Source organism: Salvelinus sp. IW2-2015, linkage group LG11 (assembly GCF_002910315.2).
Source record: "Salvelinus sp. IW2-2015 linkage group LG11, ASM291031v2, whole genome shotgun sequence".
Classification (NCBI taxonomy): Eukaryota; Metazoa; Chordata; class Actinopteri; order Salmoniformes; family Salmonidae; genus Salvelinus; species Salvelinus sp. IW2-2015.
This window is the reverse complement of record NC_036851.1, coordinates 15,868,491-15,883,580: the sequence shown is the minus strand read 5'-3', so window position 1 is coordinate 15,883,580 and position 15,090 is coordinate 15,868,491. Positions and strand designations below refer to the sequence as shown.

Genomic DNA, 15,090 nt, shown 5'->3' with positions numbered 1-15,090 from the left:
CTGTATTAACTCCCCCCAGCCTTCTGGTAGGTTATATGCAATCTTATAACTAGCAGTTCACTCAGATAAGATCAGTGAGGAGGAAGGAAGGAAGGAAGGGAGGGAATTATTGGATTGGAATCCACGCCAGGGCCACAGATGGCTGCTGCTGGCAGGAGCTTAGTACAGCTAGGTTCCCATAGTTACAGGAAGTAAATGATGAAGGCCGTCCTTCTTTCACCGTTACCTTTTTAACCAGCTATCTTTCTCTTGCTCTATTTCACCTATCCATTTACTCCTTAGGTCATCTTATTTAGGCAGACTCTATCCTCTTCCCTTACATTAGTGTTAGCCTTGAAGCAGCCTTGAAAACCAGAAGCATTTRTTTTGTCATTCTCTTCGTTGCAAGTGAATCTCTTCCCTCAGAATCTGACTCATAATTCCATTTTAAATCATGATYGTTACATTTTTAGAACTGTAAAAGCATTGGTAATGCTGCCTCCTGGTGGCGGACAGTAAGTCATTTTACTGTGACATGGTTGGCTGGATCGCTAGTGTCTCTGTATTGTATGCTAATTTTGGCCTCAAGTWAAACTGTTTTGCAAGTGTAATGTTTCTCATTTCTCCTCAAATTTCCACAATGGATATCAAGCTGCTTGTTAGAGGGTGTACATATCCTGCTGTGTGTTGCATTGTAACTAGATTTACCTTATCTACTGTGAAGTGACTGGGAGTCCTTGTCCCTCTGCAGGGAAGAGCTCGTGCAGCGATGACGATGTCCAGAAGGCAGATGTGTCATCCACCGGTCAAGGGGTCATTGACAAGGACCATTTGGGACCGCTGCTGCTACAGGTTAGCCTGAGGACAGGGTGGGGGGGGTCAAAGGGCAGTGGAATTAGCTTCACCTTATGTTGAATGGGTACATACAAGACTCTTGTAAGTACAGGGATGCAGCTGGTCACACATTTAGTATAGTTAGAATTTTGTGCATCTCCCCTCTTTCCTCTGGCTCAGGCCCTGGATGGCTTCCTGTTTGTGGTGAARCGGGAGGGCAGCATCGTGTTTGTGTCTGACAATGTGACCCAGTACCTGCAGTACAAACAGGAGGAGCTCATCAACACCTCTGTCTACAACATCCTCCATGAGGACGACAGGGAGGAGCTGCACAAGAACCTGCCCAAGACCAACGGTACGCAGACACACAAATGCAGTCACAATTACACATGCACATATGCCATTTGACTTTGATTTAGTGGCACTGCAGAACGGTAATCTTCCCAACCTACAGCATGAAAGCAATTACTGTGTCCCCTTGTCTCTTCCAGCACCCAACGGTGGGTCATGGGGAGGAGAGGCATCGCGGCAGAAGAGCCACACCTTTAACTGTCGTATGCTGGTGAAGTACGGTCACGGGCAGAGCCATCAGAACCATGGTCCGTCTGAGGGGCCCAACAGGCAGCGCTACGAGACCATGCAGTGCTTCGCCCTGACTCAACCCCGCACCATAATGGAGGAGGGAGAAGGTAGGGGGCTCCTCCTCAGTCATGTCACAGTTAGATGTGTTTCTATTTATGATGCAGACTTGCTGTACTCTTCACATTGKGTTGCTGTAACTTGATTATGGGAAGTTGGACAAAAGTGTTGTCAAGCCTGATATAGGTTCATTAGAGAAGGATTGTGGATACTGACTGGCTATGTTGTGTGTGTTCAGACCTGCAGTCGTGTATGATCTGTGTGGCCCGMCGCGTCACTGCAGTGGAGAGGACCGAGAGGTTCAGCACCCGCCATGAGCTCTCAGGTGAGATGACTGTAAACACACTGCATTCACGTGTTCATTCTCTATTCAAATGCTCTTTCCCTTCATTCAATCWGAGCAAAATAACACACTCTTGGACTTTTCCGGGATTGTCTATTGATCTGCAAAAATGTAGGAGTATACAGTTTAGTTTGACTAGATTATAACATTGAGATGCAACATTTTGRTGCTCAAAATTAAATAAGAATATAATTGCCATGTGAACTCAACAAAAAAGAAACGCCTCTTTTTCAGGATCCTGTCTATCAAAGATAATTTGTAAAAATCCAAATAACTTCACAGATCTTCATTGTAAAGGGTTTAAACACTGTTTCCTGTGCTTGTTTAATGAACATGCACCTGTGGAACGGTCMTTAAGACACTAACAGCTTGCAGACGGTAGGCAATTAAGGTCACAGTTATGAAAARTTAGGACACTAAAGAGGCCTTGCTACTGACTCTGAAAAACACCAAAAGAAAGATGCCCAGGGTCCCTGCTCATCTGTGTGAACGTGCCTTAGGCATGCTGCAAGGAGGCATGAGGACTGCAGATGTGGCCAGGGCAATAAACTGCAATGTCCGTATTGTGAGACACCTAAGACAGCGCTACAGAGAGACAGGACGGACAGCTGATTGTCCTCGCAGTGGCAGACCACGTGTAACAACAATTGCACAGGATCGGTACATCTGAACCACCTGCAGGACAGGTACAGGATGGCAACAACAATTGCCCGAGTTTTACCAGGAACGCACAATCCCTCCATCGGTGCTCAGACTGTCCGCAATAGGCTGAGAGAGGCTGGACTGAGGGTGTGTAGGTCTGTTTTGTAAGGCAGGTCCTCACCAGACATCACCGGCAAAAGCGTCGCCTATGGGCACAAATCCACTGTTGCTGGACCAGACAGGACCGTGCTCTTCACTGACGAGTCGCGGTTTTGTCTCACCAGAGGTGTTGGTCGGATTCGTGTTTATCATCGAAGGAATAAGCGTTACACTGAGGCCTGTACTCTGGAGCGGGATCGAGGTGGAGGGTCCATTATGGTCTTTGGCGGTGTGTCACAGCATCATCGGACTGAGCTTGTTGTCATTGCAGGCAATCTCAGTGCTGTGCGTTACAGGGAAGACATCCTCCTCCCTCATGTGGTACCCTTCCTGCAGGCTCATCCTGACATGACACTCCAGCATGACAATGCCACCAGCCATACTGCTCGTTCTGTGCGTGATTTCCTGCAAGACAGGAATGTCAGTGTTCTGCCATGGCCGGTGACGAGCCTGGATCTCAATCCCATTGAGCACGTCTGGAACCTGTTGGATCGGAGGGTGAGGGCTAGGGCCATTCCCCCCCAGAAATATCCGGGAACTTGCAGGTGCCTTTGTGGAAGAGTGGGGTAACATCTCACAGCAAGAACTGGCAAATCTGGTGCAGTCCATGAGGAGGAGATGCACTGCAGAACTTAATGCAGCTGGTGGCCACACCAGATACTGACTGTTACTTTTGACCCCCCCTCCCCCTTGTTCAGGGACACATTATTCCATTTCTATCTGTGGAACTTGTTCAGTTTGTCTCAGTTGTTGAATCTTGTTTTGTTCATACAAATATTTACACGTTAAGTTTTCTGAAAATAAACGCAGTTGACAGTGAGAGGATGTTTCTTTTTTTTGCTCAGTTCATGTGACCCTTGCCCTTTGTGCTGTGATGTTGTCTGATAGGTAAACTGATAGAGATCGAACAGCAGAGTTCACTCCACACCACCATGCGGCCAGGGTGGGAGGACCTGGTGAGGCGCTGCATGCAGATGTTCCTCCATCGCAGCGAGGGCCATCCCTGGTCCTACAAACACCACTACCARGAGGGTACTTCTCTCTCTGCTAAACCCTCCTCTCTGGCTCCCTGCTATAWCACCATGTCTTCTCACCAATGTTTCACCTTGTTACTCTGCTATAAATGCACAAGTACAATGCATCTCTGCTCCTAACGAAGGCTACTACTCGGTGATAAGCACGTTGGTCGGTCAGTCTCATTTTCTCTGTCTTCATGGTTTTCTCTCTGTCCTCTCCAGCCTTCCTGCATGGCCGTGCCGAGACGCCGTCTTACCGGTTCTCTCTCTCCGACGGCACCCCGGTCACTGCGCAGACCAGGAGCGAGCTCTGTCGTAGCCGCGCCTCCAATGAGCCACCCACCTTCCTCTCTACCCATCTGCTACAGAGGTTAGTCTGTCAGCTTGGAGCGCGCCGAGACATGGCATCTATCACTCACTCCGTGTAGGATTTTACTGTTTTCTTTTCCCAGTTGTAGCTAAGATTGAACCGAGTTTTTTTTTTTTTTATACTGTAGAGTATAGTGTTTTTTAATCAACTTTTTCCACTCCTGACCCCTCATTCTCTCTCTGTCAGGGAGCAGAATGGTTACCAAACCAACCAGGGGGGAGTGATGAGGCCCCAGGGCATGGGCGTCACCAACCCCAACGCTCAGATGAACATGGCCCCTGGAGGGGGCAGTGGTGGCATGAACAGGGGCTACGGCATGGGGGCAGAGCAGGGGCACATGGGACAGCGAGGCGGCCCCTCGTACACAGGGGGAAATGGGATGAACTCCATGAATCAGATGAATCAAATGAACCGCTCGTTGCATCAAATGAACTCTCAGACAAATTCAATGGGTCAACCGATGAACAACATGAGTCAGATGAATTCCATGAATCAAATGAACTCCATGCGTCCAATGAACTCTCGGATGAATTCCCTGAACCAGATGAATTCTATGAATCGGATTAACCAGATGAACCAGAGGAATCAGATGAACCACCCTGGAATGCAGCAGCAGTATCCTCAGCAGCAGCAGGCCCCATTCCATGGAGCGGGATACAGCATGGGGGGCATGACCAGCCCCCCCCAGAGCAGTCCAGGGATGAATGCCCCCCAGCAGAACATTGGCTCCCCTACAGTAAGGAGGAGCCCCAAAATAGGTGCTAGCCCCTTCTCCCCAGGAGGTATGCATTCTTCCATGAGCTCGGGTCACCCAGGTGGTCCTGGAGGCGCAGGAGGTAGCACCAGTTTCTCCAGCAGCTCCCTGAGTGCCCTCCAGGCCATCAGTGAGGGGGTGGGCACCTCTCTACCCTCGGCCCTCCCCTCGCCCCTCAACTCTCCCCCCACACACAAGCCTGACTGCTGCCCCAGCGTCAACTCCACCCAGCAGGGGCAGTGCCACGGCGGAACCTGTAAACCAGGCAGTTCAGACTCCAAGAGCCCGGGCAACACTCTGGCCAGTAGAGGAGAGCAGCAGCACACCCTCACCACAGAGGTGACCCCAGACAGCCAGGCCAACAGTGAGGGCCCAGCCGGGGTAGAAGCCAACCGACCGAGCCATGACAACAAGGGGGGCCACAAGAAGCTCCTGCAGCTCCTCACCTCCCCTACGGAGGAGCTAGTMCCCCCTAACCACCAGGCCGGCCCTGGCAACACTCCGATGGGCTTTGAGTCCAAGGAGGGTTTGGGGGGTTTGACCAGCCCCTCCACAGGTGTATCCTCCTCCACGGCTGCAGTGGGACAGCAGGGCCTAGGAGCAGCTGCTGCAGCAGCACACTTTGCCAACCAGTCCCTGCAGGAGAAGCACAAGATTCTCCACAAGCTGCTGCAGAATGGGAACACCCCAGACGAGGTGGCCCGCATCACAGCCGAGGCCACGGGGAAGGTCACAGATGGTGGGGGTCCAGAGGCTGGGCCAGGAGATCCAGGAGAGGGACCAGGGGCGAGGGGAGCTGAGGTGAAGCAAGAACTTCACAGCCCCAAGAAGGAGAAGACCCACGCCCTCCTCCACTATCTCCTCAAAAAAGATGACTCCAAAGGGACAAGGGGTGATGTCCAACCAAAGGGCAGAGGAGCCCAGGGAGCATCCTCGGGGGTCACGACGTCTGAACCCAACCCCATTGTGGAGCAGATCAAGAGTGAACCACCTGATGAGGTAGGGAGGTACATTGTGCCTACGGTCAGGGCTCTAAAGTGCAACCAGTGTGACAAAATATGTATTTGTTTTTGTATAATTGTTGTAGTGATGAGGCTTTGCTGTACCATTTTGTTTCCCACGCACAGATTCATTAGCGTCATGCTTGCACCATTAATACAGCAGAAACTGCTTGTTTCTGAACCAAATAGTTCAAAAGATCTGATCCATTTTTCTTCCTAACAACCTGGTAACTTGATCAGTATATCCKAACATTTGGGGGCACAGAAAGGAAGGAAAGGGATAGCTTCTTCGGGAGATCAATGATCATGGTGTTGAATGAATGACAGATGTCATCAAGAAATTGACGCTCTTAAAGAGACTTTTACAATTTTCATTGTAATGCATCTCAATAGGAAAATGGTGCTTCTACATAATGTAGAAACCTAATATTCCCGGGGCCTCCTGAGTGGCGCAGTGGTCTAAGGCACTGCATCGCTGTGCCACTAGAGATCCTGGTTCGAGTCCAGGCTCTGTCGCAGCCGGCTGTGACCGGGAGACCCATTGTCCCAGCGTTGTCCGGGTTAGGGGAGGGTTTGGCGAGTAGAAATGTCCTTGTCCCATCGTGCTCTAGTGATCCTGTGGCGGCCCGGGCGCATGCACGCTGACACGGTCGCCAGGTGTACGGTGTTTCTTCCCGACACATTGGTGTGGCTGGCTTCCGGGTTAAGCGGGCAGTGCGGCTTGGGTCGTGTTTCGGAGGACGCATTGCTCTCGACATTCGCCTCTCCCGAGTCCGTACGGGAGTTGCAGCGATGAGACAAGACTGTAACTATCAATTGGATGTCATGAAATTGGGGAGAAAAACGGGTAAAAGTTTTTKAAATTTAAAAAATAATATTCCACACATTACTTTATAATTTCAATTACTGGTATTTGTATCAACATTTTAGCTTTTCAATAATAAACCAACGCACAACATGATTCAGAAGTAGCTAAAATTCATGTTCTATATCAATTCTAATTTAATAAATTCTGGTGCCCCTAAATMTTATGTTGTGCTCATAACTTTTTACAGTTGTGAGCACCAGTGCTACCAATTGAAAAATAAATGTGTGCCCTGCCTACGGTTAATTACTTTCTATTATTTATTCAGCAAAGAGCAGCTTGTTAATTTATTCCACTGTTAATTAACAGTAACATTTGTTTTTCTTCCCAGTTGGAAACCCTGGAGACAATTCTCGGAGGCCGCAGGAACTCCAGCTCCGGGTTTAATCCCGAGCCGGACTCCGGTGCAGGAAAAGAAGGGGGAAACCAGCAGGGAAATGGCCCAGACAGTTTCCATGGTATACTAGCATGAGTGGATTCTAATTTAAAWTTTGACTAGATCAGTCCAGAAGTGCTAATATGTTGGCCATTTAATTGACTGTTATGCATCCTTACTATAGAGTGTTTGTCCTTGGCCTGTACTGACCCTTCTGCTGTGTCTTCCAGATGTGGAGAGAGGAGCCATGCTGCCTGCCCGGCGTGGGCCCCTCCAGAGGGCTCTGTCAGTGGACGCTAAACCCCTGGTTGGTGGTGGATGCCTGGCAGGGAGGAGGAACGTTCCCTGCCCCACGCTCATCAAACAGGAGAACGTGGAGGCACACATCCGGCCAGGCATGACCAACGGCTTCCCTGGACCAGGAGGCATGGGTGTGTGTCCACTACGGGGCGGTGCCGGCACAAGTAACTTACCCCCCAGTACTACTCTTCCCAGCTGACTGGAACAGTGTAAAAGCTACAGTTACTAGACTGCGTCTAGTTCATGGATAATAACTGTGCTGTTTGTGTGTTCCCCTGGAGGTATGAACAGGGGTATGGGGATGCCACAGCGGCCTCCCATGGCAGGGCAAGGTGACTGGGGGATGCCCAGGTCCAYTGGAAGTCCTGTGGGGGTGCCAGGTCACCCCTCAATGGGCCGGCAAGGGATGGACTTCAACTCCAAGGGCATGATGAGAGGCCCCATGGTCATCAGGTCCAACAGTTTACCTGGCAACACCAGGTCTATGCTGCAGCAACAACTCATAGAAATGGGTATGTACTGACGCGTGTCWGTGTAAATATTACCAGCTGTATGTGTGTTCTTCCTGTTGGTGGATGTTTGATTGGTTCATGCTGAATAATTCTACTGCCTCTATAGGTTCCAGTGAGGTGAATATGGGGATGAGTCCCTTCAGTGGGCAGGGTCCTCCACCTCTGTCCCCCTCCTGGCCTGACAGTGCAATGGGAATGGACGGACCACCAGCTACCACAAAGAGGTGAATAACCATCATCATCCACACACACGCACACACACACACACTTGTACACACTCATCTGTTCGCTCTGTCTCCTATTAACCCACGTGGTGTGGAGTACATTGCCTCCTCGGTATATAACAAGTGCCTGCACTAACCCCCCCCCCACCTCCTTGTTGTGTACCAGGCGTCAGTTTGGGAACCCCCTGGATGAGCTCCTGGTTCCGCCCTCCACCAGCCAGGGGCAGAGTGATGAGCTGGCGCTGCTGGACCAGCTGGACTCTCTGCTCAACAACACTGATGTTATCGCCCTTGAGGAGATCGACCGGGCCCTGGGCATCCCCGACCTCGTAGGACAGGTACCTTATGAGGACATTCGGAAAACATAGTTCGTCCTCTATCTACAGTCCCTATAAACCATGTGACAAGAACCACACTGTTATATTGACCATGTCTGACCTCTCTCCCTCCCAGAGTCCTGGTCCAGAGCAGCAGCCAGGTCCTGGCCCAGGACCAGACACCTCCATGGGGATGGAGCAGAAGCCCATGTATGGCCAGGGGTACCCAGGACCCCCCTCCATGGGCATGCAGTCAGCCTATGTGGCCAACCCCATGCAGGGCCAGTCCCCTTCTGGCTTCAACCCCATGAACCAGATGGTGGCTCAGGCAGGCCCAGGGGGCTTCCCTGGCATGGGGGGAATGAGTCACCCCCGCGCCAACATGAGACCCCGCATGATGAGTGCCACCAAGCCCCTCCGACTGCAGCTGCAGCAGAGACTACAGGGCCAGCAGGTATTGGCATATGACACACATGACTTAGAAGTTGCTGAAGAGGCTATATTTGATTGTGATAGGTCTAGATACAGAGKCACGTATGAAAGCAGGCAGGTGGGTGACCTATATGGATGGCAAATGTGAGTAACTTTTGTTCTCTCCCGCTGTAGTTCATGAACCAGACCCGTCAGGCCATGGGCATCAAGATGGAGAATGCCGCTACAGGAAACCCTGCGACGCGGCCTGGGATGGAGCCCGGCATGGGCGGTCAGGTACACACCTTCCACATCATGCTCCATTTAAAATCAACATCTGGTAGGGCAGACCACCGCAGACACACACTGATGAAACCCATGCAGTACTTGCAGTCATTTCAGTGTTTTCCCCTGTCTGCTTGGTCAGCCTGGCTTCTTGAATGCTCAGATGATGGCTCAGCGCAGCAGAGAGATGATGACCATACAGATGAGGAGACAGCGGATGATGATGCTAATGCAGCAGCAGCAACAGGCTGCAGCCGGAGGCTTCAGCCCCCCACCTAARGTAACGGCCRCTGCAGGCATGGACAACCCCATGGCAGGACCACCCATGAACCAGCCAGGACAGCAGCAGTTCACCTACGGTGGAAACTATGGTGATCTATCTGACCTAAATTCATATCATTCATATTATTTACTAGCCTTGAGTCTCCTACGTTGACTATTCTCTAAAATAGAAGGCTATGTACTTCTAACTCTTTCCCCTTCTGACCAGGAGTTTTTCCAGCCATAGGTGTTGTAACGTAAACTGACTTCCTCTCTTTCTAACTGTTATTTCTAACCAACTTTACAATGCAGACATGAAATAAGACCTGTTTCTGGCTGTGCTTACAGGAATGAACCAGCAGGGAGACCCCTCGTTTGTAGGCGCAGGCAGCAACATGATGCCAGGTCGCATGGGAGGGCCTCAGAATCCTGTGATGCAACAACAACCCCAAGGCAGCCCCATGTACCAGTCAGCAGACATGAAAGGCTGGCCACAGGGTGGCATGGCACAGAACAAGTATGTCTGATACACTGATATAATGGCAAAAAACACTCCCATTACTTCCTTCTCTATCTCCTCTACTTTGTTCTTTATACCTCTGTGTTTCAGCTCATACCCCCAGCAGCAGTTCACCCAGCAGGGGAACCCAAGCCAGTTTGGGGGGCCCATGATGATGAATGGCTCCATGGGCGGGCCAGGCCCAGTCAGTGGTGCTGGTAGAGCACAGATGGGCCAGATGCAGGGCCAAATGTCTGGGCAAATGCAGGGGCAAATGCAGATGGGCACGAACTCCATGGGAATGGGCCGAATGCCAAAGGGACCTGAACAGGTAAATAGTTTGTCATTTGTAAGTAAATAAAGATGGTTATAAAGGTCACAACTTCCCAGTAGTTATTTTATAGCTCAGCCTGGAATGTGTGAATTTATTGTYACAATAGCCTACATTTTGTGTCATTTACAGAAATATTGCTGAAAACGTATGTAATCAATAAGAGCCTTCACCAGGAAGGCAGCAGAGACTACAGTGCACCACCTGGGTGGGTGGGAGATGGCCTGGCCAGGGGCCACCAGACACAGCTCCAAGATCTGCTCCCGCCACTGTTCTCAGACCTGTGTGTAGAGAGACTCGAAAGAAGCCTCAGTGAGAATGAGAGACTGAAATAAAGATACCTAATGCAGCCTCTCACTGTAGGCTTGCTTCTCTCTGGAGGAGTATATGAGTGACTTAGTTCAAGAAGACGCCATGCTTTCTCTTCCTCTAACCTGTGGGAGTGTGATCGGCGTCCTGCCTTCTACACCAGYGGAGGCCTCTGTGTGTGTTAGTCGGATTCCGTTGCAAAACATTTTGCAACAGATACCGTTTACTCTTGGAAGCAAATGGAACAGAACTGAGGGACCTACCTGAATTTGTCCAATAGAAACTCTTGTTTTTGTTGCAAAAATGTTTTCCGTTTGGAGTAAACTGTTTCCYTTGCGAAATGTTTTGCAACGGAATCTGACTAACACCTCTTGACCCCTGGAGCTAGCTGTCATYCAGTATTCAGCATCAACACTGGGAAACAGAATATATTTGGGAACAGGATGGGATACGGTACAACTAGCTATGGCTGCACTTTACCAGAAGGCTTCTATGTAAAAGGATTGTTGCAATATTTCTTAGTCATTACAGCCTTACCAGAGATTCAATGCATTCACAGCATTGGTTTTCTTTTCCTTTTATCCTTTGTATGCGCCTCATTTTGTTTTTAAATCATCAGGAGCTGTAAGCACAGGTTATTTCTATATATTATGCAGATTCAAGCAATAAAACCTCTATGCTTTAAACGTGAACTGAGCGTCATGAACTCCTTAGCAAACGGTGCTCCAGTATTGGATCAAATTAGTCACAAATGTATTCTATGTGAATACAAATTGTAAATATGCTATAAAAGTATCATACATGCTTTTTATAGATKACTTTTTTTYCACKGTGTAAGACTTGGTCAAATTCTAACTCGTCTTTGTCTAGAAGGTCAATACACTTTTAGTTTGCAGTTAATTTGAACCTTTTGGACCATGTTGAGTGAGGGTGTGGGTTTCCCATTTTCCACTTGTCCTTGTCCTCTGAACATGTTTTTTTATGTGATAAAAGCCATCTATTTCTTTTTAGAAGCACTTTTATTTCTGATTTGGTGTGTTGACTGTTTGGAACTTTTGAAATGATCAAAAGGTTTGATAGTGAATGAAGAAAGGACAGTCCCTCAAATGAGCAGATGGTTGGCAAGCTGATGTGTAGGAATTGTATGTAAACATTGTAGAAAAATATGGGATGGGGGGGACAGTTTCAGGAGTTAACAATGGACTTGTCCTTAAAGTAGTCCTTGTTCCTTCCCTAGCTTTCGCCTTCATCATTTCCCTTGACTGTTACTCTTCACTTTCTGAGAAATCTACCTTAGCAGTGRGCAATCCAAAGATATTTTTCCAGTTCGTTGTATAGCTTCTGACGTTGACGGTGTACAATTTTTATCTATGCATTGTATATGCAGACAGTTACCGGGTACATTTCATGAAATGATAAATGCATATTTTGATTTTGTACTGAAAGCATAGGGGACTGCGTGTTGTTCAGAGGCCAGTGGGTAGCTAACYGTAGCAGTAATGTCTGGATGTATAATTGACTGGCAAAGTCCTTTTCTGTGGAAGAGGAATACCATATGGAATTAATTTCTTTTTTTTCCTCAAAATATACATTTTCAATGTCTCGTTTTTAATTACTTAATAAAATTACCTAGGTAGAATTTTAATAAAGAGCAAAAACAAAGGATCTTTTCACCTGGGAATTCTTATTTTGTTTCCTTTGTTTTACAGTTACCGGGTATGACAGTTTCTCTCGATTTTGATGTAAATACATGTTTATTTAAACTCATAACTCATAACTCCCAACTGTAGTTTTTATTTATTTTTTTGTCCGCCGTTCATTAATCAAGAATTGAGGGTTGTCTATTGAGGCATACCTCATCTCTGGATCTTGATYAACACCAAGAATACTGGCATGGGGTGGAATGAGCTGGAGAAGGCTGCCCATAACAGAGTGCGATGGAAAATAATCTTCAATGTCCTATGCTCACAAAGGATCGACGAGCCTATGTAATTTAGTGATGCCTCATTTATTAAAACACATGATGTGCACCCAAGGTTCAAATCAGGGTTCAGAATTGTCCTTCTCATGGAGCACTATCAGCAGGGAGCTCTTATCGCACCTCCGTCCTATTATTATTATTTATCTGGAGTCACAGATAATGGTCAATGCTTTAATTCACATTCATGTCATATTTCAGAGACAACCCAGATATACAGTACTGGTCAAAAGTTTGGACACACCTACTCATTCAAGGTTTATTATTATTTTTTTAAACTATTTTCTACATTGTAGAATAATAGAGACTATATAATAGAGACTACTAACTATGACATAACACCTATGGAATCATGTAGTAACCAAAAAAGTGTTAAATCAAAAATATATTTGAGATTCTTCAATATAGCCCCCCTTTGCCTTAACTGCTTTGCACACTTGGCATTCTCTCAACCAGCTTCATGAGGTAGTCACCTGGAATGCTTTTCAATTAACATGTGTGCCTTAAATTAATTTGAGCAATTTCTTTCCTTAATGTGTTTGAGCCAATCAGTTGTGTTAAGACAAGGTAGGGTGGGCATACAGAAGATGGCCCTATTTGGTAAAAGACCAAGACCATATTATGGCAAAAACAGCTCAAATAAGCAAAGAGAAARGACAGTCCATAACTTTAAGACATGAAGGTCAGTCAATCTGTAAAATTTCAAGAACTTAGAAAGTTTCTTCAAGCGCAGTCGCAAAAACCATCAAGCGCTATGATGAAACTGGCTCAAGAGGACCGCCACAGGAAAGGAAGACCCAGAGTTACCTCTGCTGCAGAGGATAAGTTCATTAGAGTTACCAGCCTCATATTCGGCAATTAACTGCACCTCAGGTTGCAGCCCAAATAAATGCTTCACAGAGTTCAAGTAACAGACACATCTCAAGATCAACTGTTCAGAGGAGACTGCGTGAATCAGGCCTTCATGGTCCAATTTCTGCGAAGAAACTACTACTAAAGGACACCAATAATAAGAGTCTTGCATGAGCCAAGAAACACGAGRAATGGACATAAGACTGGTGGAAATATCTCCTTTYGTCTGATGAGTCCAAATTTGAGATTTTTGGTTCCAACCGCCGTGTCTTTGTGAGACGCAGAGTAGGTGAACGTATGATCTCTGCATGTGTGGATCCCACTGTGAAGCATGGAGGAGGAGGTGTGATGGTGTGGCGGTGCTTTGCTGGTGACACAGTCTGTGATTTATTTAGAATTCAAGGCACACTTACTCAGCATGGCTACCACAGCATTCTGCAGCGATACGCCATCCCATCTGGTTTGTGCTTAATGGGACTATTATTTGTTTTTCAACAGGACAATGACCCAACACACCTCCAGGCTGTGTAAGGGCTATTTGACCAAGAAAGTGAGTGATGGAGTGGTGCATCAGATGACCTGGCCTCCACAATCACCCGACCTCAACCCAATGGTTTGGGATGAGTTGGACCACAGAGTGAAGGAAATGCAGCCAACAAGTGCTCAGCATATGTGGGAACTCCTTCTGTTGGAAAAGCATTCCAGGTGACTACCTCATGAAGCTGGTTGAGATTGCCAAGAGTGTGCAAAGCTGTCATCAAGGCAAAGTGTGGCTACTTTGAAGAATCTCAAATACAAAATATATTTTGAGTTGTTTAACCCTTTTTTGGTTAGTACATGATTCCAATGTGTTATTTCATAGTTTGTATGTCTTCACTATTATTCTATAATGTAGAAAAAAATAATAATAATAAAGAAAAACCCTTGACTGAGAAGGTGTGTCCAAACTTTGACTTGTACTGTACAGTTGAAGTCGGAAGTTTACATACACCTTAACTAAATACATTTAAACTCAGTTTTTCACAATTCCTGACGTTTAATCCTAGTACAAATTCCCTGTCTCAGTTAGGATCACCACTTTATTTTAAGAATGTGAAATGTCAGAATAATAGTAGAGAGAATAATTTATTTCAGCTTTTATTTCTTTCATCACATTCCCAGTGGGTCAGAAGTTTACATACACTCAATTAGTATTTGGTAGCAAAGCTTTTAAATTGTTTAACATGGGTCAAACATTTCYGGTAGCCTTCCACAAACTTCCCACAATAAGTTGGGTGAATTTTGGCCCATTCCCCCTGACCGAGCTGGTGTAACTGAGTCAGGTTTGTAGGACTCTTTGCTCGCACACGCATTTTCAGTTCTGCCCACACATTTTCTATAGGATTGAGGTCAGGGCTTTGTGATGGCCACTCCAATACCTTGACTTTGTTGTCCTTAAGCCATTTTGCCACAACTTTGGAAGTGTGCTTGGGGTCATTGTCCATTTGGAAGACCCATTTGTGACCAGCTTTAACTTCCTGACTGATGTCTTGAGATGTTGCTTCAATATATCCACATAATTTTCCTGCCTCATGATGCCATCTATTTTGTGAAGTGCACCAGTCCCTCCTGCAGCAAAACACCACAACATGATGTTGCCACCCCCGTGCTTCACGGTTGGGATGGTGTTCTTCAGCTTGCAAGCGTCCCCCTTTTTCCTCCAAACATAACGATGGTCATTATAGCATAACAGTTCTATTTTTGTTTCATCAGACCAGAAGATATTTCTCCAAAAAGTACGATCTTTGTCCCCATGTGCAGTTGCAAACCATAGTCTGGCTTTTTTATGGTGGT

The 15,090-nt window shown here is 47.2% G+C and overlaps 1 protein-coding gene across 6 annotated transcripts in view; it reads left to right on the top strand.

The window, feature by feature from the left end:
* LOC111969893 (nuclear receptor coactivator 3) overlaps nt 1-14,192 on the top strand; it is a 43,986-nt gene extending 29,794 nt beyond the window's left edge. For 2 of the 6 annotated variants that reach the window (XM_023996259.3, XM_023996260.3), the window contains 18 exons: nt 731-831; nt 994-1,168; nt 1,305-1,502; nt 1,691-1,777; nt 3,485-3,628; nt 3,835-3,982; nt 4,169-5,735; nt 6,934-7,060; nt 7,209-7,442; nt 7,560-7,790; nt 7,897-8,014; nt 8,181-8,352; nt 8,468-8,785; nt 8,938-9,039; nt 9,170-9,398; nt 9,637-9,805; nt 9,899-10,118; nt 10,295-12,092. In XM_023996259.3, coding sequence (XP_023852027.1) covers nt 731-831; nt 994-1,168; nt 1,305-1,502; nt 1,691-1,777; nt 3,485-3,628; nt 3,835-3,982; nt 4,169-5,735; nt 6,934-7,060; nt 7,209-7,442; nt 7,560-7,790; nt 7,897-8,014; nt 8,181-8,352; nt 8,468-8,785; nt 8,938-9,039; nt 9,170-9,398; nt 9,637-9,805; nt 9,899-10,118; nt 10,295-10,453 — 4,499 coding nt within the window. In that variant the 3' untranslated portion in view covers nt 10,454-12,092. Of the gene's footprint in view, nt 1-730; nt 832-993; nt 1,169-1,304; nt 1,503-1,690; nt 1,778-3,484; nt 3,629-3,834; nt 3,983-4,168; nt 5,736-6,933; nt 7,061-7,208; nt 7,443-7,559; nt 7,791-7,896; nt 8,015-8,180; nt 8,353-8,467; nt 8,786-8,937; nt 9,040-9,169; nt 9,399-9,636; nt 9,806-9,898; nt 10,119-10,250; nt 12,093-13,755 lie in introns of those variants that run through there. The other 4 variants (XM_023996263.2, XM_023996262.3, XM_023996261.3 and 1 more) reach the window with 4 other exon arrangements.
* The last annotated feature ends 898 nt before the right edge of the window (nt 14,193-15,090 follow it).